At 39.4% G+C, this 24,548-nt stretch overlaps 1 protein-coding gene across 6 annotated transcripts in view; it reads left to right on the forward strand.

The window, feature by feature from the left end:
• Window positions 1–24,548, forward strand: part of grik4 (glutamate receptor, ionotropic, kainate 4) — a 599,305-nt gene that overhangs the window by 509,829 nt on the left and 64,928 nt on the right. For all 6 annotated transcript variants that reach the window (XM_039764198.1, XM_039764201.1, XM_039764200.1 and 3 more), the window contains 3 exons: window positions 1,072–1,237; window positions 11,407–11,585; window positions 21,755–21,808. In XM_039764198.1, coding sequence (XP_039620132.1) covers window positions 1,072–1,237; window positions 11,407–11,585; window positions 21,755–21,808 — 399 coding nt within the window. The remainder of the gene's footprint in view (window positions 1–1,071; window positions 1,238–11,406; window positions 11,586–21,754; window positions 21,809–24,548) is intronic.

The raw sequence follows: 24,548 nt of genomic DNA on the forward strand, positions 1-24,548 counted from the left end.
AATTCAGTGAAAGAACTGACAGAGTCAGAATGCTTTTTATTTAGGGTGGCTTACATATATGTGACAAAACTCTGTGACCCGTCATTTGTGCGATAGACATATGCGTGCCGACAAAATAGTGCCGATTAAAACGCGCCATCAAAATCGCGCCGACAAAATCGCGAAAGTTTCAGTAAATATGAATTACCAGTTTAAAGCATATATAATAATGTTTATTTTAGAAGTCAATATTATGACACGCGGCATGCCATCAGCACGGCACGCAGATAGTCCTTAAGATCACGCCCTGCATGTGTAGGAAGAATTGCAGCAAGGGCGTCCCACTCTCTTGGCTTCTCTCGCGATTTTGTCGGCGCGCATTTGTCAAAAACCATTTAGCGGGTTTGTCGGCGTTCATTTGTCGGTCGCGGTTTTGTCAGGGCGCATATGTCTATCGCGCTTTTGGCGGTGAACCCAAAACTCACTTATATCTAATTGAGCAAAGGGGGATTAAACATGTGTAATAATGGGAGGTCCGAGCGCTGAAAGGCTGAGAGAATGAGAGAGAAAGAGAGATGGCTGTTGTGCAAGAAGACCCTTTGCAGAGAGCTGCAAGACCACTGGCTGAAGGCCTTCAGAGAACTTCCTCAGCACAGTGCGACTATCTCAGGGAGGATGTTCGGTTGGGAGAGGTGTAGACAAGGATGGGGATTTGTCTGCTGCTAAATTATATAGAATCAGTCTACTCCTAATTCAGATCCGGAATGATGGATGTCCTTAATATGAAGAATGAGGTGTAATGAGGTCAGATTATTCTTATTAGAGCAATGGTTCTCAAACTGTGGGGCGGGCCCCCCTAGGGGGGCGCGAAGATGTGAAAAAAAGAAAACAAGAATCAAAAATATGAAGAGGTGTTTATGTTAGTCGCCTCCTAATTTAGCATTGTGAAGTGGAGGCAAACATCACCTCATTCATAGAAGAAAGTGGTGAAGGAATTTTATCGACTGGTCTGTAGTTCGTTGTCAGTCGGTATGTTCACGTTCAAATCTTCAACAGGTTTAACAGTTCTTCCCTTGTGTCACTCCTCTACAGGTCCCATATGTGAAAGTGGCCCCAGAAGACATCCTTAAGGTACAGTTTCAGAGATTCACGACACTAAATATGCGGCCCACCAACACGGACGTCAGCCTGGCCATCGCTGGCCTTCTGCAGTTCTTCAACAGCACTACTTCCTGCCTCATCTGTGCCAAAGCTGAGTGTAAGATGCTTCCATCCATTATGGCTTTTCTTTGTTGGTCACCAAGTATATTCGGACATCTAGGCCACAATCTTGTGTGGCTTACCAGCTAGCTGAATGTAAGGTTATGCTGGGGGTTTTCACAACAGCAGTGCACCATATGTCAGTGTACCCAATGGGAAACCCAATTGATCTCTTTGAGTTCCATACGAGGGGCAGTCAAAAAGTTCCTGGAATTATGATATAGCGGGAGAGTTAGAGATCAAATTACACACACTTTTTGACTGCCCCTTGTATAACAAAAAGCAGTAAAAGCAAAGTAAGAGTATCACCTACATTTGAGCTAAATTGCTTCTAAGATCTCCCAATCTCCCAATTCAGTTCTTTCAAAGAGACACTCACATCACTCTCATCGCAAACAGTGAACTCAGCTAGTTGCTACAATTGAGTATTTGTCCTCTTTAATGCCCCTTTAGTTCCACGTATAGTTGATGTTGGTCCTTGTAGACCTAGACCTTGGTGGCCTAGACAGAATGTGAAGTTTCTGTGTACACAAGGTGACGTCAGTGAACTGCAGACAGCAAAGCAGAAGTGACCCAGCCAGGTCCTGGAACAACAGAGTACTCTCAGTAACCTCAGCAATCCAATGAGAAATGAGAACATGAGAAATTATAGCTTAAGTCACCTAGTCAGAAACATTTACACTTACTAACTGTAGCAAGCCATTCAGGTAGACTCTCTAAAGAGACCCCTACAGCAACTGGAAGAGTTCAGTAAACCATTAAGAGAAAACCTTGTTCCCTTTTAAAAGTTGTTTGACATTTTTCATTGCACATTAAATATCTCCTGAACGTTCTGGAGAATGTGGGGGGCTTGCAAAATCTCTGAACGTGTGAATAACATTAATTGTGCCACAACATTCATGTCATTCCTTGTACTTTGAGTCATGGGCAGGTATGTCAGATGTGTGTGTCTCTCTCTTATGATAAATTCTGGTATGTCTTTATTTTTGGGAAAACTGTGTAGCTGTGTAATTGTCCCAGAATGTGCAGCCTCTGTTTCATTCACCAACTGGGTATCCATCTTTCTGCCAATGAACGATACAACATGAGCTTAGTCTGGTTGCTTTCACCTTGTCCTTAGCAAACCACTAAGTAGGAATTTCACCAATGCAGTGTGCCGCAGTAAGGGTTATGTCAGATGTGAGTACTCAGGAGCAGCTTGGCTGAACCACTGAACAGATGATCTACACTTGCCTTTCGAGTTGCAGCTCTTCTCTTCAAATAAATGAGAAAATGAGAGAGAGAGAGCAACTGCTAGATGTTATTAACAACAGACCATAACATATCTATGGTTTTGAGACAGAAACTTGAACAAATGTACTGCTGAAAACAGAACGTGAATGTATTATTGAGGATGACTCAAAACTGCATCATTACAGAAGGGGCTGCAGGACCACAACAATTATCGCGGAGAGTCTAGTCATGCTGGGCAGGAATTTATAAGCAAGTCTTCATGATGCGAATTGTAGTGCCTTGACGGTTTGGGGTCCTTGCTACCATGCAGTGTTTACAGGAATATCCCACCCATAAATTCTTTTTTTATGTTACTTGCTCCAATTTTGTAGTAATGATTGAAAAAATGTTTTTATGTTGAATGGAAATTTAAAAAAATATGATGAAGCAAACGTTTACGGTGACCAGCGTTCAATAGCATACTGTATAAAAATGTCCAGGTTTTGGTCTTGTCTGTTACAGAGGTGGACATCTGAGGTGGAACTCTTTTAGCAGTGGTGTTATTTTCCATTTTTTTTTTCCTGTATTCCTATTTTAACTGATCCTGAGGGACAGAAAAAAAAGGGCTTAGAAAGAAATAGAAAAGAGAGCTAAAGCTTCATCGAAGTCTAAACAAGCCTCACATTCAAGTTCAAGGTACGAGCTGCCAGAGACTGATCTGGAACAGACAGGAGAAAGAATAGATCTTCGGGACTTGATGCTGCATGTCCATGGAAAAAAATTCTTATGTCGTAATCCACATGTGAAATCTTCCAGTTATATGCTCACAATGTCTCAAACACATTTTTTACTATGATATTCTTAAATAAATCACTTCCAGGAATTGTTCTTGTGAATTAAAATTGAAAACTTTCAGATGCATCATTACAAACTAAACAGAGTAAGTAACATATAAACAAATATTTAATTTTTGGCTTGAATGTTGCTTTAACTACCTGCTCAAATGGTTATATGGAAGCACAGCATAATTAAAATAATATCTTTCTCAAATAAAGATTAGAAATAAAAAGGGAAACATGAAAATGAAGCTTGTAAATGTGTCCTTCAAATTATTAAACAAGTAGGTAAAGTTTTGTCTAAGGCAAAAACAAAAAAATAACATTACTAACAAGAATACGGAGGTTTTCCATTTCTGAAGGACAAGTATCTGAAATGACTGTTCACCGACAGTGTTTTCTGAAATTATCTGAGAAGATACCATATCTCTTCACAGAGTTTCCTAACCTAATATTAAAGGGGTATCTTCTTATAGTGACCTCTGTAGACCACTGAGTGGAATCCATATCTCCCCAACCAAAAGTCCCAGCCAGGAATAGGAGCATCTTCACTCCTTCAGAGCCTTCATAAATCCACTGAGAAGAAAATGTGAGTCTCTGTAGTGGCACAGACTGGCACTTGGAACACTCCAACCAGAATGTCTTCAGAAAACCAGTAGGAGTGATAGTAGCCAAACATATTGGATTTCAATACACTCCTCTAGGGGCTGGTGATAAGAGTGCATTTAAGGCAGTCCATATCCCTTATAACGGATGAGTAATTAGGTGAAATTTAATTTCAGCTTGTATCTCTTTTCACTCTCTTTCCAGCTTCCATTCACTCCCAGGCCAGTCAAGAGATATGATCCTCACAGCATGTCCTGGGTCTGCCCTTGGTTCATCTCCAACAGACTATAGTATAAGCCCTGTGGAAGGTCCCCAAGGGACAACTTAACTACATGCCCAAAGTACTCGATCTAGAGAAACAGTGTTTCTACTACAAGCTCCTTCCATATTACTTAGCTTCCATCTTGCCATGGAGAGTACACCAGGCAACTCTGTGCAGTAACCTCATTTGGACTGCTGTAGTAGGATTGGGACCTCGGTGTAGATAGAAGGGTTTGTATGACTCAATGATCATTTGAGCTTTGCTGCCAAGAGATATGTGCTCCACATAAGCATGACTTATTGAAAATACAACTAAGGGGATGATCACTTTCTGAAGCCAGGCCTTGGAGTGGTACACCCTGGCCAGTTCTCAGTTTCTGAGTGACTCAAATACAGCCCAAAGAAGCTACATGAAACCACTATTTGTGCTCACCACTCACAAGGCAAAGGAGGAGGGTTGGGTGCAATGCCATTCAGGTGGCAGGTAGAGTGTGGGAAGTATCTAGCCCAGCTGCCAGTGAAGAATGGCTAGTTCATTTATGATAACCAATAGGAACTGTCTTGTTTTTGGGGAAAATTTGAAAAATAGTTCTGTTCACCAAGACAATAATTGACACCATGTTCCTTCTCTTGAGTGACTTAAAGTGACACATATCCCTGCAACTGAGAGGATAACTCCGTCTAAGTTTACGTTACATTATTCCCCTGTCTGTCCTCTTCTGTCTTGGCCGCTGAGTAGTCTCTTACTAGGTTCTCTGCCCTTTCGATTTTTCTTTGAACTAATAAATTCCCTCATCTCAATTACATATTTTTCTTTCTTTTTGTCTCTAAATGTTTGACCTTTTGCTTTTATTTCATTACATTTCAAGTTTTGGCACAGTGCAATATGATATTACATTTGAAATGGAATGGTGAGCAGGGAAACATCATTAGGGACCGACGTCTGACATTTGCAGCAATTTGTGTATTTAGTGTGGAGGGTCTTATTAAATCCTTAAGGGTACATCAGTTTTTACTACTGAAAGCTGCTTTTTCTTGCCTGTCTGTGCTTAATCCAATGAACAGTCTTTTTTCAGTTGCCTTTGGAATTTTAAATTACACCCAATCTGTATCTCTTCTGAATAATTTGTCCCTTGGGTTGAGTTGTTCTGCAGCCCCGACCCAGGCCCGCACCTAGGAAATTCTGGGCCCCAGGCAGCTGACAGAGTTCGGGCCCCTTTTGTGTTTCAAATATGTGCGTATATTTTAAAACGCCACTTCAAGGGCGGGCCCCTGACAAGTGTCATGGTTGTCCCCCCCAGGTGCGGACCTGCCCTACCCACCACCCTTGAGGGCTCAAATGAGTGGGAGATTCCTTATTGAAATTTCAGAATTAAAATCAAAAACTAGTATAGAAAATGTTACTTTTCAACTTTAGCAGAAACTATTGATGAACATTATTGCTGGATGTGGTGTAGTCTAAGCTTCGGTTTTATTGCAGTAGACATAAATCCTGTTTCTCTGCTGTTTTCCCAGACATTTTGTAGCATTCCATTTCAGACCCTTTTAATTTACCGTAGTGGAAAAGTGCCATTTCTAATGGAAATTTTGGTAAGTTTCTAAGGATCGACGCTTTCAATTTTTTTATATTTAAATACTCTGACACCATTTGATTTGAATGAATCACGTGATCTTCAGTGTTTTATTGAAATTTCGGTCTGTTTTTGGGTGTAAGCTGCATATGCTCTCTGTTAGCCCTGCATTGGTAATTACTTATTGACAAGCAATAGCTGCTCACCCTTTTTTTGCCCATCTCTATCACCTGTGTATGTTTCTTCTTTGAAATAATTATGTTTTTAATATAATTGTTTAATGTTTTTTGCTTTAAACTTCTTCCACAATTTAAATCTGCTTTGCTGCTTGAGAATAGGACCGAGACGATTCTAAACTGCATCGGACAGGACGATTTATCCTCGTTCAGCAATGATATTTTGTCCTTCTTTTCCTATAGACATACATATTCCCGAATTAGAACAGGTCCAGAAGACCTTGTGGGATCTGGCACCCAAGGGTAGACGTTTCTTACACATTTGTTTTCTCAACCAATTGTCTTCCAAATCCACGGTTTATTACAGCCGCAGGTCTGTCAGATGAATTTAGTGCTGATGCCCCTGGAAATCTTTATATTTGTACCTTAATGATGGTAATGGTATATTGGGACACGACACCCTGGGGCGTGGGGTACGTTATTTGTAACAACTCCTTTTTTTGTTTCATGTGTTATGATCATTGCTTTGGTTAAGGCTTTGTCACTCGCATTATTTAAGTGTACACTGGGACTGATAATCTGATCATTTGTGCAACTGTTGGTTTACAATTCAGGGGTGCCCAACTCCAGTCCTGGAGGGCCACAGTGTCTGCAGTTTTCATTCTAACCCTTTTCTTAATTAGTGACCTGTTTTTGCTGCTAATTAACTAGTTTTGAATTAATTTTATTTGACTTGCTCTTGAAGGCTCAGACCCCTCAATTGTTTCTTTTTCCTTAATTAGCAGCCAAACAATAATGAGATACAAAATGAGCCAAAACAGGACCGGCAAACTGTGACCATCATACAATATCAGAAAATAAAGAAAGGTGACGGTCTCAGGAATGCTCTTAGAAGAGAGAAAATCCACAATTTTGGAAATGTCTGCTATTGCAAAATGAGAGCAGCAACAAGCCATGAAGACTAAGAACGGGTTTAATTAACGACAAGAATCAGCACCTCATTAAGCAACTGGTTGGAGTTTGAGGCCCTGACTTAGTTGGTCTTCTGTTGGCTCACTTACTTCGCATTACACCTCTGTTTGGGTGCCATTTAAGGAAAGAAATGAAGCAATTCAGAGGAACGATGAAGAAATTCAGGAAAATATTTCTTAACAACCAAGTCAATAAAAATTAAATCAAAAGAAGTTAATTAGCAGCAAAAACAGATCACTAATTAAGAAAAGGGTTAGAATGAAAACCTGCAGCCACTGCGGCCCTCCAGGACTGGAGTTGGGCATCCCTGGTTTACATCAATGTGACTACTAGCTAGATGGTTCCCATTATCCTGTATTTATTATTTATTTATAAGGGCATTATTATTAATTTTCTTTTATTTATTTCATGTTTTCTGTATCGTGTCATGGAGTAGCCTTTGACTGGTGGTGTCTCCATAGTTTAACATTTTGGTTAATTCATACCAACAGGTATCACTTCTATATGAGATACATTTAAAAGTTGCACTTTGATGTGGCCTACAACATAGAGTACTAGTTATATTTTTATATAAAGGTCGGTTTATGCTCATGCAGACCTCCATCTTCACGTAGTTTACCTAACATGCAGGAGCAGATCTGCGGACTTGCCTCCTGGAAGCAGACACTGAAACCTGTCTTCTCCTAAGTGTCACCTGGCAGCTGTCCACTGCCCTTGTTCTACTCATTATTCTTCATTATGTTTGGCACACTATTTGAAGGCTGCCCATTTCCAAGTGTAACTCAGCTAACCTTATTATTTTGAGGGCCATCTTCAGCTTCATCAGATAGGAAAGTGCAGGATGAAAAGGGTATACTCTGACAATGTCGTTCTCAAGCCTGAGGCAACATCCACATGCGCTTAAAACCTTTCATCCATACTACTCCAGCTGTTTCAAACCTACGAAACCTGAGAATCTTGAAAACGTTCTCCAAGGCTGTATACGTCTAAAAACATCGGCTCAGGTCTGCATTGGTGAAAACGTACTTCATTGAAAACGCAGACTCCTATCGCTCTCTGATTTGTTTGTGCTTATTATGTAGCTCGCCCCAGAATGGATTCTGCTCATTATAACTTCACATACCCAGACTGGTCACTATTCATGGAAGAAAACCATATTCCAACATAGCAAACATAGAGGAGTTACTTTCCATGACGATTGTGGTGTTGCTTACCTGTATGTTGTACAGTTTGAATGGTGCACACATACACAAAGGACAAATAATTGACTCGATCCCACAATTTTGTGATAAATGCCATGGCTAGAGGTGCTAACACCCAGTGTAGGCGATCATCTACATCAAACGTAGACGTTGCTTTCGTTTAAAGTGCCATTTTTAAATTAAAACATACTATAGTTGTATGGATGTTTCCTGAGAAAGACAGAGATGTTTCTCATGGTTCTCCTGAGTGATGGTTTTGTTTATCCACAAGTCCATTGATTTAGTGTACCCGTATGAGGCTATAATTGGAGGAGCTCAGTAACTTAGCTAAAGATATAATAGTCTGCAGGCTGTCATTTGAAGAGCACTGTTTTATATGATGTGATTATGTATACTCCAGGGGTTCAACATTCTGGTCTACCCCATTAATCAGTTGTTCACTAAATCAATACATTTCAGGTACATGTTTTTCTGTTAATTTGAATACTTCAGAACATGTCCTTTTATATTCCATGCATCTGTGCTTTTGGTCAGTTTATACATTCTGGTACTCTGCACATCAGTCAGTTTGAATATTTTAGTAGTCTGCTATCTACCAATTGACATAATCAAAGGGCATGACCTTTGGTCAGTTTATATATTCCATGAACGAATCGCTCATCTTCATGCAGTTTCTGCATTCTAGAAATGTATTTATTGCCAGTTAATAAAATGTGTCCGCACTTCTGTCAGTTTGCATATCTCAGAGTCAGCTGTCCTTCCAGTCAGTTTCCAGATTGTTTCTGTCTGTCCTTCATTCGGGTTTAACATTGCAGGGACCTGATCGCCTGTCAATTTGTATATTCCAGGAAATTGCAGAATCATGCAATTGACATATTCCATTAGTTTATGCCATCACTTAATTAACATATTGGACAGGCCTGATCCTCAATCAATTTACATATCCTAGGACTCGACCATCAGTCAATTTAAAGGCCCCAGGGGCCTGTTCTGTTTTTTAGTCACATAATGCACAAGTCTGTCCTTCTGTAAATTTAAATATCCTATTGACATTTCTCTTCAGTAAATTTAGTCTGGTTTTTCAGGAGATTCATGTTATTCCTGGAGCCCTAACTTCGGCCTCTTTCTATTTTTCCAAATTTCTGTACAGTCTCCTCTGTCAATTCAATATGCCAATAATCTGTCTTGTCAATTACTTTGTGAATTCTCGGAATCTATTTTGTTGAGTTATTTTTTTTTCTTTCTAGGAGTCTGTCCCTTTTAATTTGAATAATGAATATTTCACAGAATTGCTCATATCCCTGAAATGACATGTTTACTGCTTCCAGGTGTCTTTTCTCATCAGTTTATTTATGTGTTCCTGGTCTGACTTAATGATTTCTGTGAAAAAAATATGCATGTGGTTGATTTACTTCATAGGAAGGGGCTTAGGCTGGGTAGTTAATTAGTTTCTTTATTCTGTTTTGTCTACCCAATACACATTGCCACACCTTCCCTCATATGTTTACCACAAGGCAGTTTTTGCTGTCAGGCATAGTTGGTGCTTTTAACAACCAAAAAGCAAAGCCATTTTCTGTTTCAGCATTTTAGTTGTGCTGCCTGCAGATGCATGGCTTAGTCTGGCTTCCTTATTTTCTTCTTTCTTATGATTCAGCTCTGTAATTTGATGAGATAAGCAGGGTAATGGGATTTTGATACCTGGTCTACAGAGAGAGCCAGAGAATCAGAGGTCTTTTTTAATGAGAATAAAAGACCTGAGCCAGAAATATCACTTCATCTGCCATGATGAAAAATGACGAGGCCTCCTCCTACAGGAAATTATGAGAAAAGATCATTTAAAATGACCATGTCCTCTTCCGTGTGCAATAATGATCTCAAATTACACATTAATTTGCATATAACAAGGCCAGACTCATGTCTGTTACATCTCATAAGCACTGAGCTGCACCTGTGGGATCCTCTATGACCATCTGTCTCTGTGACTGTCTGCATCTGTCAGTCTGTCTGTTGTTTTATCTTGGTTGTGTACATCTGTTTGTTCAACTCCATCTATCTGCAGTGTTTAATCTGTCTGCCTATTCATTATTCTCCAGCTTTATATCACGTCCATTTCAGTTCTCATCTTAATTTCTTTATTGAGGTCTATAAAAGTGTATTAGCTGGACACTCCTATCCTCAGGTAACTACATTTGTTTTGCTTACTAGATAGATAGATAGATAGATAGATAGATAGATAGATAGTGAAAGGCACTATATGATAGATAGATAGATAATGTGAAAGGCACTATATAAGATAGATAGATAGATAGATAGATAATGTGAAAGGCGCTATATAATAGATAGACAGATAGATAGATAGATTGATAGATAGATATGAAGGGCACAGATAGATAGATAGATAGATAGATAGATAGATAGATAGATAGTGAAACGCACTATATGATAGATAGATAGATAATGTGAAAGGCACTATATGATAGATAGATAATGTGAAAGGCACTATATAATAGATAGATAGATAGATAATGTGAAAGGCACTATATAATAGATAGAAAGATAGATAATGTGAAAGGCACTATATAATAGATAGATAGATAGATAGATAATGTGAAAGGCACTATATGATAGATAGATAGATAGATAGATAGATAGATAGATAGATAGATAGATAGATACTTTATTAATCCCATGGGGAATTCACATACTCCAGCAGCAGCATACTGATAAAGAACAATATTAGCTTAAAGAGTGATAACAATGCAGGTATAACACTAACTACTGTATCTTTCTTTTCTCTTTTTAAGTTAAGATAATTGTTTGGCCTTCAGCATTTCCAGTGTGGGATTTTATCTTTTCAGTTTAATCTATTAAGTAGCTATTCTTATTTGTGTTTATTATGCATTCTGGACCAGACTCCACTGGCTAAGTGTGAGTAAGAAATCACTGAGCTGCACTCCCTGCTCTCAATCCTCAGTGCTCAGTACAGTGCCAGTCAGTGTCTTCAGCAGTTCACCATCCTGGTTTGTTGTCAAGTCACCCTCACTGGCCTCTGCCCGTATTGCCTTTCAGTCACATGATGATCGCTATGTGGCCACACTGGCAAATCACTGCTCCTCACTGCTTGCAAACCCTGGCTAGAATATTTGGAATTTGACATATTTGGAATTATTTCACTTTTCTTTAAATGCACCTTGGGGCTGTCACCAAAAGTAATTTCGTTGTGTTACACAATGACAATAAAGTGCTTAAAGTAAAGTGCTAAAGTGCTTGAATGTTTGCGCCTGCTGGTCGACATTTCTTTACAGCATCTTTCTGCTTTCTTGTTTCTTAGGCCTGCTCAACCTGGAGCGTCTGCTGCGCCAGTTCCTAATCTCCAAGGACACACTGTCTGTGCGCATGTTAGATGACAGCCAGGACCCCACGCCCATTCTTAAGGAGATCCGTGATGACAAGAGTTCCACCATCATCGTAGACGCCAACACCACAATGTCACACATCATCCTCCAGCGGGTACTTGTGTGCATGTTTCAGTTTAAACCTGTGCAGGGATATGTGGATATGTTCAACAGTCATTCGTGACAGTGGTTTTTTAATAAGGAGCTGGCATCAAATAAGACAAATCAAAAAATCAACTCTCTTATAATATGTGAAGTGGTAATATTTATTAAGTCCCTTAACATAGTTGAGAAGTGGGTGAAAAATAAACTGGCAAAAAACTGTGCCTTGCTCAAAAGCACCAAAACGCATCCTTGTACAGCCTTCTGAGCACAGTGTCCACATCCTACCTGGTGGTCTGTACTGTAACTAGTAGCCAGTGTGTGCGCCGCTTATGTGAATGTTTATGTGTGGACCTGTCGTGAACCTAAAGGACTTTGCATATTAGATTGTGGTTCTGTATGACAGAATGTGTACAGTATATAATTTAAGAACTCTGTGTTTGCAGGGTGGTTCAATGCTTAGTGCTCCTCTCTCACTGGTCCAGTATCCTAGATTCATATCCTATGTTTGCCTTTTGTCTGTGTGGAGTTTAAACATTCTCCATGTGGACTTTCTTCTTTTTAGTCCTCTTTTCCTTAGCATTCTGTGTGGGTATAGAACATCACCACCCCTTTCAGAAGGTTCAACTTGCCCAAAAGCCAAAAAAAACAACTTAATAAAATCAGATTTATTCCCAGTTTTATTTAGTGAGAATTATAGCAAAATGCCACCTTTTATTGGCTAACTAAAAAGATTACATCTTGCCTGAAGAAGGGGCCTGAGTTGCCTCGTAACCTTGCATATTGTAATCTTTTTAGTTAGGCAATCAAAAGTATCATTTTGCTATAATTCTCACTACATTCATAATGGCTAACACGGTACAACACCCTAGTATCCATCCATTATCCACCCCGCTATATCCTAACTACAGAGTCACGGGGGTTTGCTGGAGCCAATCCCAGCCAACACAGGGTGCACGGCAGGAAATAAACCACGGGCAGGGTGCCATCCAACCGCAGGGCACACACACATACACACCAAGCACACACTGGGGACAATTTAGGATCGTCAATGCACCTCACCTGCATGACTTTGGACTGTGGGAGGAAACCCACGCAGACGGGGAGGAAACACCCTAATACTACAGTTTTACTTACAAATTGTATCTTACAATATCCAAGTGAAAAAAGAAAGCAAACTTTCGGAAAAAAAACTACAATAGCTGGGACAATTAAGAGAGCTTTCCCGTAAGTTAATGCTTGGTGGAAGCATCTTTTGCTGGAACTGCAATCTTGAGGCAGTATGGATACAACTTTACCAGTTTTGCACGTCTAGAGGGAAGAATATTTGCGGCCCAGATCTACTTACAGAAGTGATGGATTGCCCACTTTAAATTTTAGAAGTACGGAATTTGACTTGGCCTCTCAAGAACATTCGCTTTTCTGTCCTTCTGCTACTCTATACTTGCTTCAACTGTGTGCTTTGGTCATTGTCAAGTTGAAAGGTGAACCGTCTTTCGAATTTCAACTTCCAGGTTGAAGCTTTTCTTCAAGTATTTTGTAACAATCCAACTTTCCTTCTATCTTGACAATAAAATTTCATTTCTTTTCAATCCAGTTATATTTTTGCATAGCACCTTTCACTAAGCGTGGGTGCCGAGTGCTATGACAAAGTCTCATGTAAATTGCAAGTAAAGATTTTACAAATTGCTAAATACATCATTAGTACACATAAAGATACAGATGTATTAAAACAAGGCAGAAATGTACTAACTTAAATGGAAACCAACAACATATGTCCATTAATGAATTGTTAATCGATGGTTAGTTGACAACAAAGGGGTTTTGCCAAGCATTCCTGTCTTAGCTGAGTAGAAACACTACCACAACTACTACTACTAACTACTTACTACTACCTAGAAATACCTATAATATATAATATAATACCTATAAATATCTGGGAGTGCAGCTAGATGACAAATTGGACTGGATTGCCAATACTGATGCTCTATGTAAGAAAGGTCAGAGCCGACTATACTTAGAAGGTTGGCATCCTTCAATATCAGTATACTGCTGCTGGATTATGTGAATTTCCCCTTGGGATTAATGAAGTATCTATCTATCTATCTATCTATCTATCTATCTATCTATCTATCTATCTATCTATCTATCTATCATATAGTGCCTTTCATATCTATCTATCTATCTATCATATAGTGCCTTTCATATCTATCTATCTATCTATCATATAGTGTCTTTCATATCTATCTATCTATCTATCTATCTATCTATCTATCTATCTATCTATCTATCTATCTATCATATAGTGCCTTTCATATCTATATCTATCTATCTATCTATCTATCTATCTATCTATCTATCTATCTATCTATCTATCTATCTATCTATTCTTATATAGTAACTTTCACATCTATCAATCTATCATATAGTGCCTTTCATATCTATCTATCTATCTATCTATCTATCTATCTCTATCTATCTTCTTCACATCTATCATAGTGCCTTTCTATCTATCTATCTATCTATCTATCTATCTATCTATCTATCTATCTATCTATCTATCATATAGTGCCTTTCATATCTATCTATCTATCTATCTATCTATCTATCTATCTATCTATCTATCTATCTATCTATCTATCTATCATATAGTGCCTTTGTGTCTCTATCTATCTATCTATCTATCTATCTATCTATCTATCTATCTATCTATCTATCTATCTATCTATCTATTCTTATATAGTAACTTTCACATCTATCAATCTATCAATCTATCTATCTATCTATCTATCTATTCTTATATAGTAACTTTCACATCTATCAATCTATCATATAGTGCCTTTCATATCTATCTATTCTATCTATCTATCTATCTATCTATCTATCTATAGTGCCTTTCATATCTATCTATCTATCTATCTATCTATCTATCTATCTATCTATCTATCTATCTATCTATCTATAGTGCCTTTCATATCTATCTATCTATCTATCTATCTATCTATCTATCTATCTATCTATCTATCTATCTATCATATAGTGCCTTTCATATCTATCTATCTATCTATCTATCTATCTATCTATCTATCTATCTATCTATCTATCTATCATATAGTGCCTTTCATATCTATCTATCTATCTACTGTAGGAATGGCATTCTTTGAATGGTAAGGTGTATTACTGTAGGTTTTTGCTAAATGTGCCATTTTGTATTCTGGCCAAAAAGACTATTTTCTCATCTGACCTATTGGTAGTAGAACCATAAGGTGTTTTGAAGCAAAACAGAAATGAGATCTGTTGTAGCTTTTTTAAAGGAGTGCTCTTTACTTGCCTCTGTTCTATGCTGACCATATTAGTGAAGTACCTGTGATACTGCTGCCACACGTATATACAATGACCAGTCTTTGCTATAAAGGCCTGTAGATTCTTTAAAGTTTTCACCAGCTCCTGGGTAACCTCTGTCATCTGTCTTCTTTGTGCTCGTTCTTCTAATTTGGAGAGACAGCTTGGTGTCAGAAAGGTCTGGATGGTGTCAAATGTCTATGCCATCTTAGTGATGGTCTGGACTGTGCTCTATGAGATACTTACAGCCTTTGAATCTTTTTCATCCGCTATCCTTGTGCCTTTCCAGAGCTAAATCTTGACGTTCTGTTGAAAGCACCTTTCTGCCCATAGTAGATTCTCTGTTTTGAAAGCACTTCCACACAGAATAATCTTCTAGAAACATCTGCATTTATTCCTAGTTAATCTAGATTACAGCAATTGATCACAGTTAGTCTGTTGTGTGATTTGTAGAGTGATTGGTTGTACAATTATAAAGGGGTGATCACATATTCAAATAAAATATTTAGCTCTTGTAATATTAATGAATTAGTTAATGTGAATGATATTTTAAAATGTCTAACGTGGATTACTTTGTGTTAATAAAAGTAGAGTAAGCCTGATTTCATTTGTTTTTATTTTCAGAATGGCATGAAACAAAGGGTACAGAGTTTGAAAAGGGCTGGTGACTCTGTCATTTTTTTTTTATTCTAAATTGTGATTATGTCTTGTGGGGACTGGCACCTTGTTTGTCCAGAACTGCTTCCTGCTTTGCACCTGATGCCACTGGGATAGACCTCTGCAGCTTTGAATTTTTATGTTGGTTTGTATGAGCCAACATGAATGTTTATTTATATCTGCGTTTATCTATTTGACGATTAAAGACTGTGTTGTCTGAGGAAGTGTGTTTATGTGTGCTCATAATTCCAGGTGTATGCAACTTTAACTTTGTGACTGTTCAGTTTTATGTACTGTTGGCGTAGTCTAAAATAAATTCAAATTATATGTACCGTGTATATACTCGAATATAAGCACCCAAATGTGCTGATAAACGTCACCCTCGGCTTATATTCGAGTCAGGTCCTGCTGCCCCCGCCAACCCGACAGAAAGCTGGAGTGTACAGTACTGTACCTGGTTTGGTCTGCGGGTGGTAGAAGAACTGCTGCTGGGCAGCCTCTGTGAGACTCATTCTGGGCTGTGTGCTCAATTAATGAGCTGATCCCTCAATTAATGTACGGTGATTTTATTGGTTATTATTTTGATTATTGAAACTTACCAGTAGCTGCTGCATTTCCCACCCTAAGCTTATACTCAAGTCAATAAGTTTTTCCAGTTTTTGTAGGTAAAATTAGGTATCTCAGCTTATATTCAGGTCGGCTTATACTCGAGTATATACGGTATATATTTATATCTATAAGAAAGTGTCTATTTCTTATAAGTGCATGAATATGTGATATTTGTGAATTTTTTAAAAATATTTTTATTGATTTTAATTAGAAACAGATAAAATTCCATACAGGCAAGTCAAATTTAACTAATCACAGCACAATTCAACCCACACCCAAGAGTTCCTAGTGCGGCGTTTCTCAACCTGTGGGGCACAGTAACAAAAAAGGAGGCACAAAGCCGTGAAAAAGAGAAAACAAGACTCAAAAATATGAAAAATACATCTATTGAAACCAAAACAAATTAACTTAAACTACATTCTGATACTAGAAAAATAAATATAGAATTAGATAAATGACGATAAAAGTTAAGTAGGGATAATAAAACTTGTAGTGGTGTATCGGCAACAACAAATATAGGAATACGTTTTATTAGGGTTTCAAAAAAACGTAGGGGGGCGCAATTAAAACTGTTAGGAAAACTCGAGTCACAAATACTTAAAGGTTGAGAAACGCTGCCCTAGTGAATTTAATGGAGAGTGATGCTGTGCACAAGAATGGCTTCAAGTGTGCGTGCGGGTGTGTGTGTGTGTTGTAGTGTGTGTGTAAATGCCTTTTCTTTTTTGCTTTTTATGTCTCTTTTCTCCAAACTTAATGAGAGGTTTGCATGAGCGTTGAGATTCTTTCCTGTGCTGCTTCATGGTTTCCATGGATACTGCCAAACAAGCCTCGTAACTTCTTTATCAGCCACCCAGCATTGTTGACAGCAGTGCCTCTCACCTGTGGGCACACAGCAGTAACCAGAGAATCTGACTCAGGTGGCACCTTATTGAAAATCATTTTTGAAGAAAACTGCATGATCTTTTTATTTTTTTTTTTGTGAGTCCAGCTTGCGCATTGTCTCCATATCTGTCCGGCTGGTGTCCTGCCAATAAGAATAACAGCCTTCCAAGTTGGCTGGATCATCACATCTGTCTTATCCTAACACAAGTGTGCAATGACAACCAGATCCTGCAGTCCCTTTGAACTGATATGGCAAAAACTGCATTGAGATGTCTGGAGGTGCCTGCATATGTGCTGACTTCGTACCTTCGTACCCTGCTCTGATATGCTGCATAATAACGGCTGCTGTATCTGTGGGAAAGAGGAACATTATGCTAATTGCTGAATGATTATATTAATGTCTAATTAGCATAAGGCAGAAATAATGCTCTAGACTGCACCCTGCCACCAACACCTGCATTTCCTTGAATGAAGACAGAGGTGACAGTGTCCCCAGTGACCACACATGAGAAGGGAAGAAAGGGCAGTTTCAGCAGAGCTGACATGCTTACCTTACCGTCAGTCTGGTCAAGAGGCCCGGTGCTGAGTGTGAAGTTTGGGGTAGTTTAAAATAACAGGATGTTAGTAATTGACTGATTGAACATGTCAGGTCTTTGCACCCTACTTAATATTTTGCTATCAAATACATCTCTGAAACATTACTGACTCTACAAAGGTAAAGTGAACATTAACATAAGAGGATCCATATGGGGGCCCTACAGAAACCTTAGAATATCCTTCTACTTTTCTGAATGAAACTGGATAATGTCCATAGATAAAGGGGGGTGACCATTTTGTAGGAGCCAGAGTGGTGTAGTTCTCCCTCTCCCTCCACTGACCAGCTGCCACTGAGATAGCTACTGTACATTTGATTTTTGTGTATTGTCTACTCCTTTATAATTAACCTGATTTGTCTAGTATACCTAAAACTATTGATCAGAAGTTCTTTGCCAGAAGGGTTTTTTTCCTTCATATTCTTTAGCAACTGTTGAATACATGGAAGGAGCTGTCTGGAGAGCATGCATTGTGTCCTTGACTCAATGCCACAAGATTAAGGGTAAACACTCCTTGAAACATATGAGGTCCTTGCTGTCACTTTTAACAAGCAAAATCAGCATTAGACCATTTGTGCAAAACAATCAGATAAACAATTAAATAAATTCTGCAAGCATACCTAACCAATGCAATAGAGCAGGAAAGGCAAGCAAATGAAGAGCCACCTTTAGCCATGGAGCCCAACTTAAGAGGTGCTGGCAGCTGCAGCTTATTTAATATTTCATAAAAAGGTCCCATTGCCCACTCAGGCCTCATTTATCTTGTTGTGGAGAAAGCCAGATCAATACAGCTGCGAATTAAAAGTTAATCAGGTTCCTGTTTATTCATTAGAGAGATGCCAGACGTTGATGGCACCTGATCGATTGCAGAATGTGAAGATCAAAGTGGTGTACGACTGAGCTGTGATACGTTGGAAGGACAAGAGGGTTCGGAGGACAGCAGGGAGCACTAGAGATGGGGTTTGACAAATGGGAGGAAGCGTTACATGGTATATGAGTATGTGATTGTGTCTTTGATAGGCATCATCGCATGTTGTGTAACTGAGTATATCAAATTTTAATTCTACATGGTAATTATCTAATATTTTGTACTAACATCTGAGTATGGAAATTGGTTTCAACTTTAACTGTAATAAATAGAAAACAATGTAAACAGTTGTGATTTCATGTAAGTGTGTGTTTTTGAGTCTGAAGCAGTGTCTGTGTATTGTATGTACGATTATCTGTGAAGTTTTGCTTGACAAGTTTGTTTTCAGAGCAGCATTGGTTATAACTGCGACCTCAGAGTTCACTCTAGAAACCAAGGTGTGGTTCCTTAACTGGTCATCGTCTGTGTGAAGTTTGCAGTTTCCATTGTATGTGAGTTTAATATCCATCCATCCATCCATTTTCTAACCCACTGAATCCGAATACAGGGTCACGGGGGTCTGCTGGAGCAAATCCCAGCCAACACAGGGCACAAGGCAGGAACCAATCCAGGGCAGGGTGCCAACCCACCGCAGGGGTATTATCCGGGTACTCAAAATATTTTATAAATTCTCCAAGGCTCAGTTAAATCATAACCCTAAACTGGCCCAGTCAGTGCATCCTTGTGTTTATTTGTCTGTGTGAATTTGTCTTTGAATGGGCCTTCACATTTTTCAGTTCAACTTTGTACTCAGTGCTGCTGGTATTGAATCCTGCACCATATAACTAATAATTAAATGTTTGTTTGTAAATATCTGTATAACTGTGGCTCTTCTCATGGCCATATTAAGCATATAGGCGACATATGCTGCACCCTTAGGCCATGTGAGTGCAACTTATCCGGCTGTGTTATGCCACTCGAATATGTGGCTTTATGCATACATTCTTATCCAGTCAGTCCATACATTGTGGGATTTCTTTGTTTTTTTGCTTTGTCTTTGGTCGCCTGAATTATCAGACTATTTAATTTGACGGTACAGTCCTTATTTTTTTGTTTTTGTTGTTATTATTTTCAAAATATATTAAGTCCGGGGAAGCTAAAAATATATCATAGCCTGTGCCCACAGAATGCCTTAGCATAGTATTGTAATTATTGTGAATGGTACTCTGTGGCGGCATGGTGGCACAGCTGGTAGCACTGCTGCCTCGCAGTTAGGAGACCCAGGTCCTCCTGTGTTGAGTTTGCATGTTCTCCCCGTGTTCCTCCCACAGTCCAAAGACATGCAGGTTAGGTGCATTGGCGATCCTAAATTGTCCCTATTTGTGTGCTTGGTGTGCGTGTGGCCTGGTGTGGTGGGCTGGTGCCCTACCCTGGATTAGTTTCCTGCCCTTGCGCCCTGTGTTGACTGGGATTGGCTCCAGCAGACCCCTGTGACCCTGTAGTTAGGATATAGCAGGTTGGATGATGGATGGTGCTCTGCTTTTGAGTACACATTTGTTTTTATGTAAGTACATTGTTTTGTGATTGCATGTGATTCAGGGTCATTGTTTGTGCACAGTTTACAAGATCTCCCCGTTTCTGCTTGTGTTTCTTCCAGACACATCAGTTTCCCTGTCACGTCCCTTAATGATGTGTGCATGTGGTCATTTGGAAATTCTACATTAACTCCATGTGTGGGTCAGTGTGTGTGTGAGTGGGCCCTTAGTTGGACTGCCTTGTGCCCAGTGTTGCCAGAACAGGTCCTGACCCTGAATTAGATAAAATGAATTTGAAAACATTATGCTTGTCTACATAATATATGTATGTGTAAGGCTGTGGGAAATTGTTTTACTATAAAACTTTGTGTATGTGTTTTTGTACTTTGCTTAATAAATTTTTGTGTGTGAATTTGCAGTTCTTTGTAAATGTGTGTGATAATAACTATTTGATTTTGTAGTTAAATATTTAAATACAGTATGTGCTTAAACCTGTGTGTTTGTAATGTTATGTTTGCTAGTACTGTATGTTGTGTGCATATGCTGTTGTATTTGATTGTTCAATCTGCACTGGCAATTGGAAGGTTGCCGGTTCGAATCCCGTAAATGCCAATAGGGACTCTGCTCTGTTGGGCCCTTGAGCAAGGCCTTTAACTTGCAATTGCTGAGCACATTGAGTAGTGAGAAAAGTGCTATATAAATGCAAAGAATTATTATTATTATTATTATTAAATATATGAATATTCCTGTATAACTGTTTTTGTAGAGTGATGTAAGCATGCATAGTTGTATGGGTAAATATCTGTGTGTGATTGTGTAATTATGAGTACCTCTGAATATACAGTATATTTACATCATTGTACAGTCTGTATATATGTGTAAATATAAATTTGTAGGAATGACTGCTCCAGAGGGCGGCACGGTGGCGCAGTGGGTAGCGCTGCTGCTTCGCAGTAAGGAGACCTGGGTTCGCTTCTTGGGTCCTCCCTATGTGGAGTTTGCATGTTCTCCCCGTGTCTACGTGGGTTTCCTCCCACAGTCCAAAGACATGCAGGTTAGGTTCATTGGCGATTCTAAATTGTGCTTGGTGTGTGCCCTATGGTGGGCTGGTGCCCTGCCCGGGGTTTGTTTCCTGCCTTGTGCCCTTTGTTGGCTGGGATTGGCTCCAGCAGACCCCCGTGACCCTGTAGTTAGGATATAGTGGGTTGGATAATGGGTGGATGGATGGACTGCTTCAGAGCCCTGTGTTCAAATCCTGACCTGGGTATGGTGTTTGCATTTTCTCTACATGTCTGTATGGTTTTTCCTCCTCTCAGAAGTGTGAAGGTTGGGTGATGTGGCAATTTGAATTAGTCCTGGTGTGAGTGAGTGACTGTGTGCATGTGATGGTATACCTGCACTGGATTGGTGTCTACCTTGGGCCTAGCATTGCTGGGATAGACTGTAGCTCCTTACCACACTTAACCAGGTAAACTGGTTAGAATACGGACATGTACATGTATTATGGATGTGTTTATTTTTGTTTTATTTTGAGAACTAGCAAAGTGGAGTTAAAGTAAGTTTAATTTCTATTGGTTCTGTTCATCCAAGTGGCAGGCACTACAAAAATATGCAGATTATGATAAAAAAAAATTTAATAAATAAACAAGCCTAAATCTGTATGTGACCTGCAATCACAGTGTCCTTCTCTCATACCCAGTTTTGTTCCTTATTGCAGGCCTCGGAGCTAGGGATGCTCTCCCTTCACTACACCTACATCTTCACCTCTCTGGTAAGTGCTTGTTGGGTAATCAGGGGGTTGGGAGGAAATTTAAACTGGTCCTCTACATATAGGGGCTGGTGGGAGGAGCTTATTGAGTTTGCACAGTAAAGATCCTGGCTTCCAAAGTTAAACAGAAGTAAGGCTTGGAGATATTATGCCAGGATATAGATTTGCTTCATGAACTAATTCTGAGCTTGAGGCTCAGTTATGGTATCTGGTGGTGGCACACATTTGTGATTTTTACCTTGATATGCAGTGGAAAATGTAAATCATTGTCTTGCCATTACTGCCTCAACTCCTCATCCCCTTCTGACAATAGAACACTGAGCAGGTCACTTAAGGTACTGATAGGAGTGAAATCAGCAAGTGCGTCCTCAATATAGCATTTATTTTCAGAAGACAAATATGTGGAATGTATAATAGGTTTTGATGTGTGAGTGCATTTCTAGCATTGGGGCTGTTGAAAGAAATCAATAGAAACTAGGGGCTAGGGTAAAGAGGGCTAGGGTTAGAGTCAGCTTTCACTATACACACTATACTGTAGACTGAGGAGTTCAAAGGATCATCCTGCTGTCTGTCTTCAGATTCTAGGGGAGGGTTTGGTGGATTATTATATTATTATATTGTCCCTATTGAAGACATGAGGACGTGAGCGTGTTTAAATCTTAACTGGTCATTTTTGGAGTGCACTGTCAGGTCTCTCTGAGCTGGGGTGAATCTCACTAGAAAACTGAAGAACAGATGTAGTAAGGTTAGCATAAACATCTTTTTTATTTTATCTGCAAGGTCCTTTTGATGAATGAGCTGCAAGCATTTTTGCCATTTAGATCTATTTCTTCTTAAATTTTTGCAAGTCAGGCAATAATATTGCACACCATGGGACTACGAAATTGAAACAAATGTCTTGTTGATATGGCACACATCCGAAAATTGCAGAGTGCCTGCTATCTGATCCTCTTGGCTTCTTCACTAATGTCTTACTTCTAAATTGTTGGAAAATTTGACACTGGACAATGCAGGTGATATCCTGATGGACATGTGGTGTGATCAGCAAGAAGACATCAATAGCCTGGAGATGAAATACAAGACTCAGGAGTAACCCTGGAACATTCACTGGCCCCTGAGGAGGAAGTCTTCACATCCCATGAGTCTTCCTCTTGGCACATACAGTACTGATTGCTGTGCTTTATTGGTGTCTACTTTAGACAAAAAGATTGAGGGCACCTCTTGAGGGATCTCATTAGTGTTAAAGTGACAAAGGTGAGTGAAAGAATTTGGAAGCAGGCCAAATGAGTGTCTTTCTTTCTTTCTGTATTAGAAGCATGGCTGCTCCTTGCTGCCTCACGTATTGCTTGCATTTTGATGATACATTTGCAACTTGTGTGAATTCTAATATTCAGTGACCCAGGTGTTGCATTGCACTTCAGTAGAATCAGTGCCACAATATCTGGGTTGGTCACGAGTAGTGATGAGCAAAACAACAAAGTCTTGTTTTGCATGCAGTTTCAAGAAGCTCACGGAAAAATTGGTTTTATATGTGATTTTTTTTTTTCAAAACGCAAAAGTCGCTAAAAAGAAGTTTTGTTTGGTGAGGTGGTTTTAAAGATTTTTGAGGTGAATATGAAAGAATTTTGCTGCTGCTGCGTGTGGCTGTTCAGACACTTGTGCTGGCACCAGTGGCCCTCTCAGCATTTACATGGCTACTGTTTGAAGAGGGTCATGGAGCTGGTTGTTTGCCAACAGCACCATGGGCACCACCACCCCTTTTTCCTCTCACCTGTCACTGTAACCCTGACATTTGTACAACTGCTCAGATGGGCAGTAACACAGGGAAAGAGACAAAATAAAGAACTGACTGCGGATATCCCTAGCTAATACTTTTTCAGCAATTGCTAGCATTAAGAATTGGGGAAAGGGAAATAAGATGGGAATATTGAGGGAATGTGCATGTGACAGGAGCTAAAAATCTGTTACTCGTGTTAATAGTGTGAATTTTATTAAGTTTCAATCTGAATTTAATTTTACACAGATTGCTGGCTTATCATTTTCCATGACAGTTTTGTGGCCAGGTACAGTGGAACCTCGGTTCACGACCGTAATTCGTTCCAAAACTCTGGTCGTAACCCGATTTGGTCGTGAACCGAAGTAATTTCCCCCATAGGATTGTATGTAAATACAATGAATCCGTTCCAGACCGTATGTAAATATATATTTTTTAAGTTTTTAAGCACAAATATAGTTAATTATACCATAAAATGCACAGCATAATAGTAAACTAAATGTAAAAACATTAAATAACACTAAGAAAACCTTGAACAACAGAGAAAACTAACACTGCAAGAGTTCACGCTATAGCCTTACGACCCGTTCGCTAAAAACAGTTTTAAGCACAGGGAAAAAATGAACATTTGAAAAATCCGTAATTTAATAAACAGCCAAGAAAAGTAACATTGCAACAATGTACACGCGTGCTCCCTGTGTGTGTGTCTCCCTCAGCGTGTGTGTCTCTCTCCATCGCCTGTGTGTGTGTGTGTCTCTCTCGCGTGCGCCTGTGTGTGTCTCTCTCCATCGCCTGTGTGTGTGTCTCTCCATCGCCTGTGTGTGTGTGTGTCTCGCGCGCCTGTGTGTGTGTCTCTCCAGTGCCTGGGTGTGTGTGTGTCTCGCGCGCCTGTGTGTGTGTCTCTCCATCGCCTGTGTGTGTGTGTGTCTCTCTCGCGTGCGCCTGTGTGTGTGTCTCGCGCACCTGTGT

Source organism: Polypterus senegalus, chromosome 9, assembly GCF_016835505.1.
Source record: "Polypterus senegalus isolate Bchr_013 chromosome 9, ASM1683550v1, whole genome shotgun sequence".
Lineage (NCBI taxonomy): Eukaryota > Metazoa > Chordata > Cladistia > Polypteriformes > Polypteridae > Polypterus > Polypterus senegalus.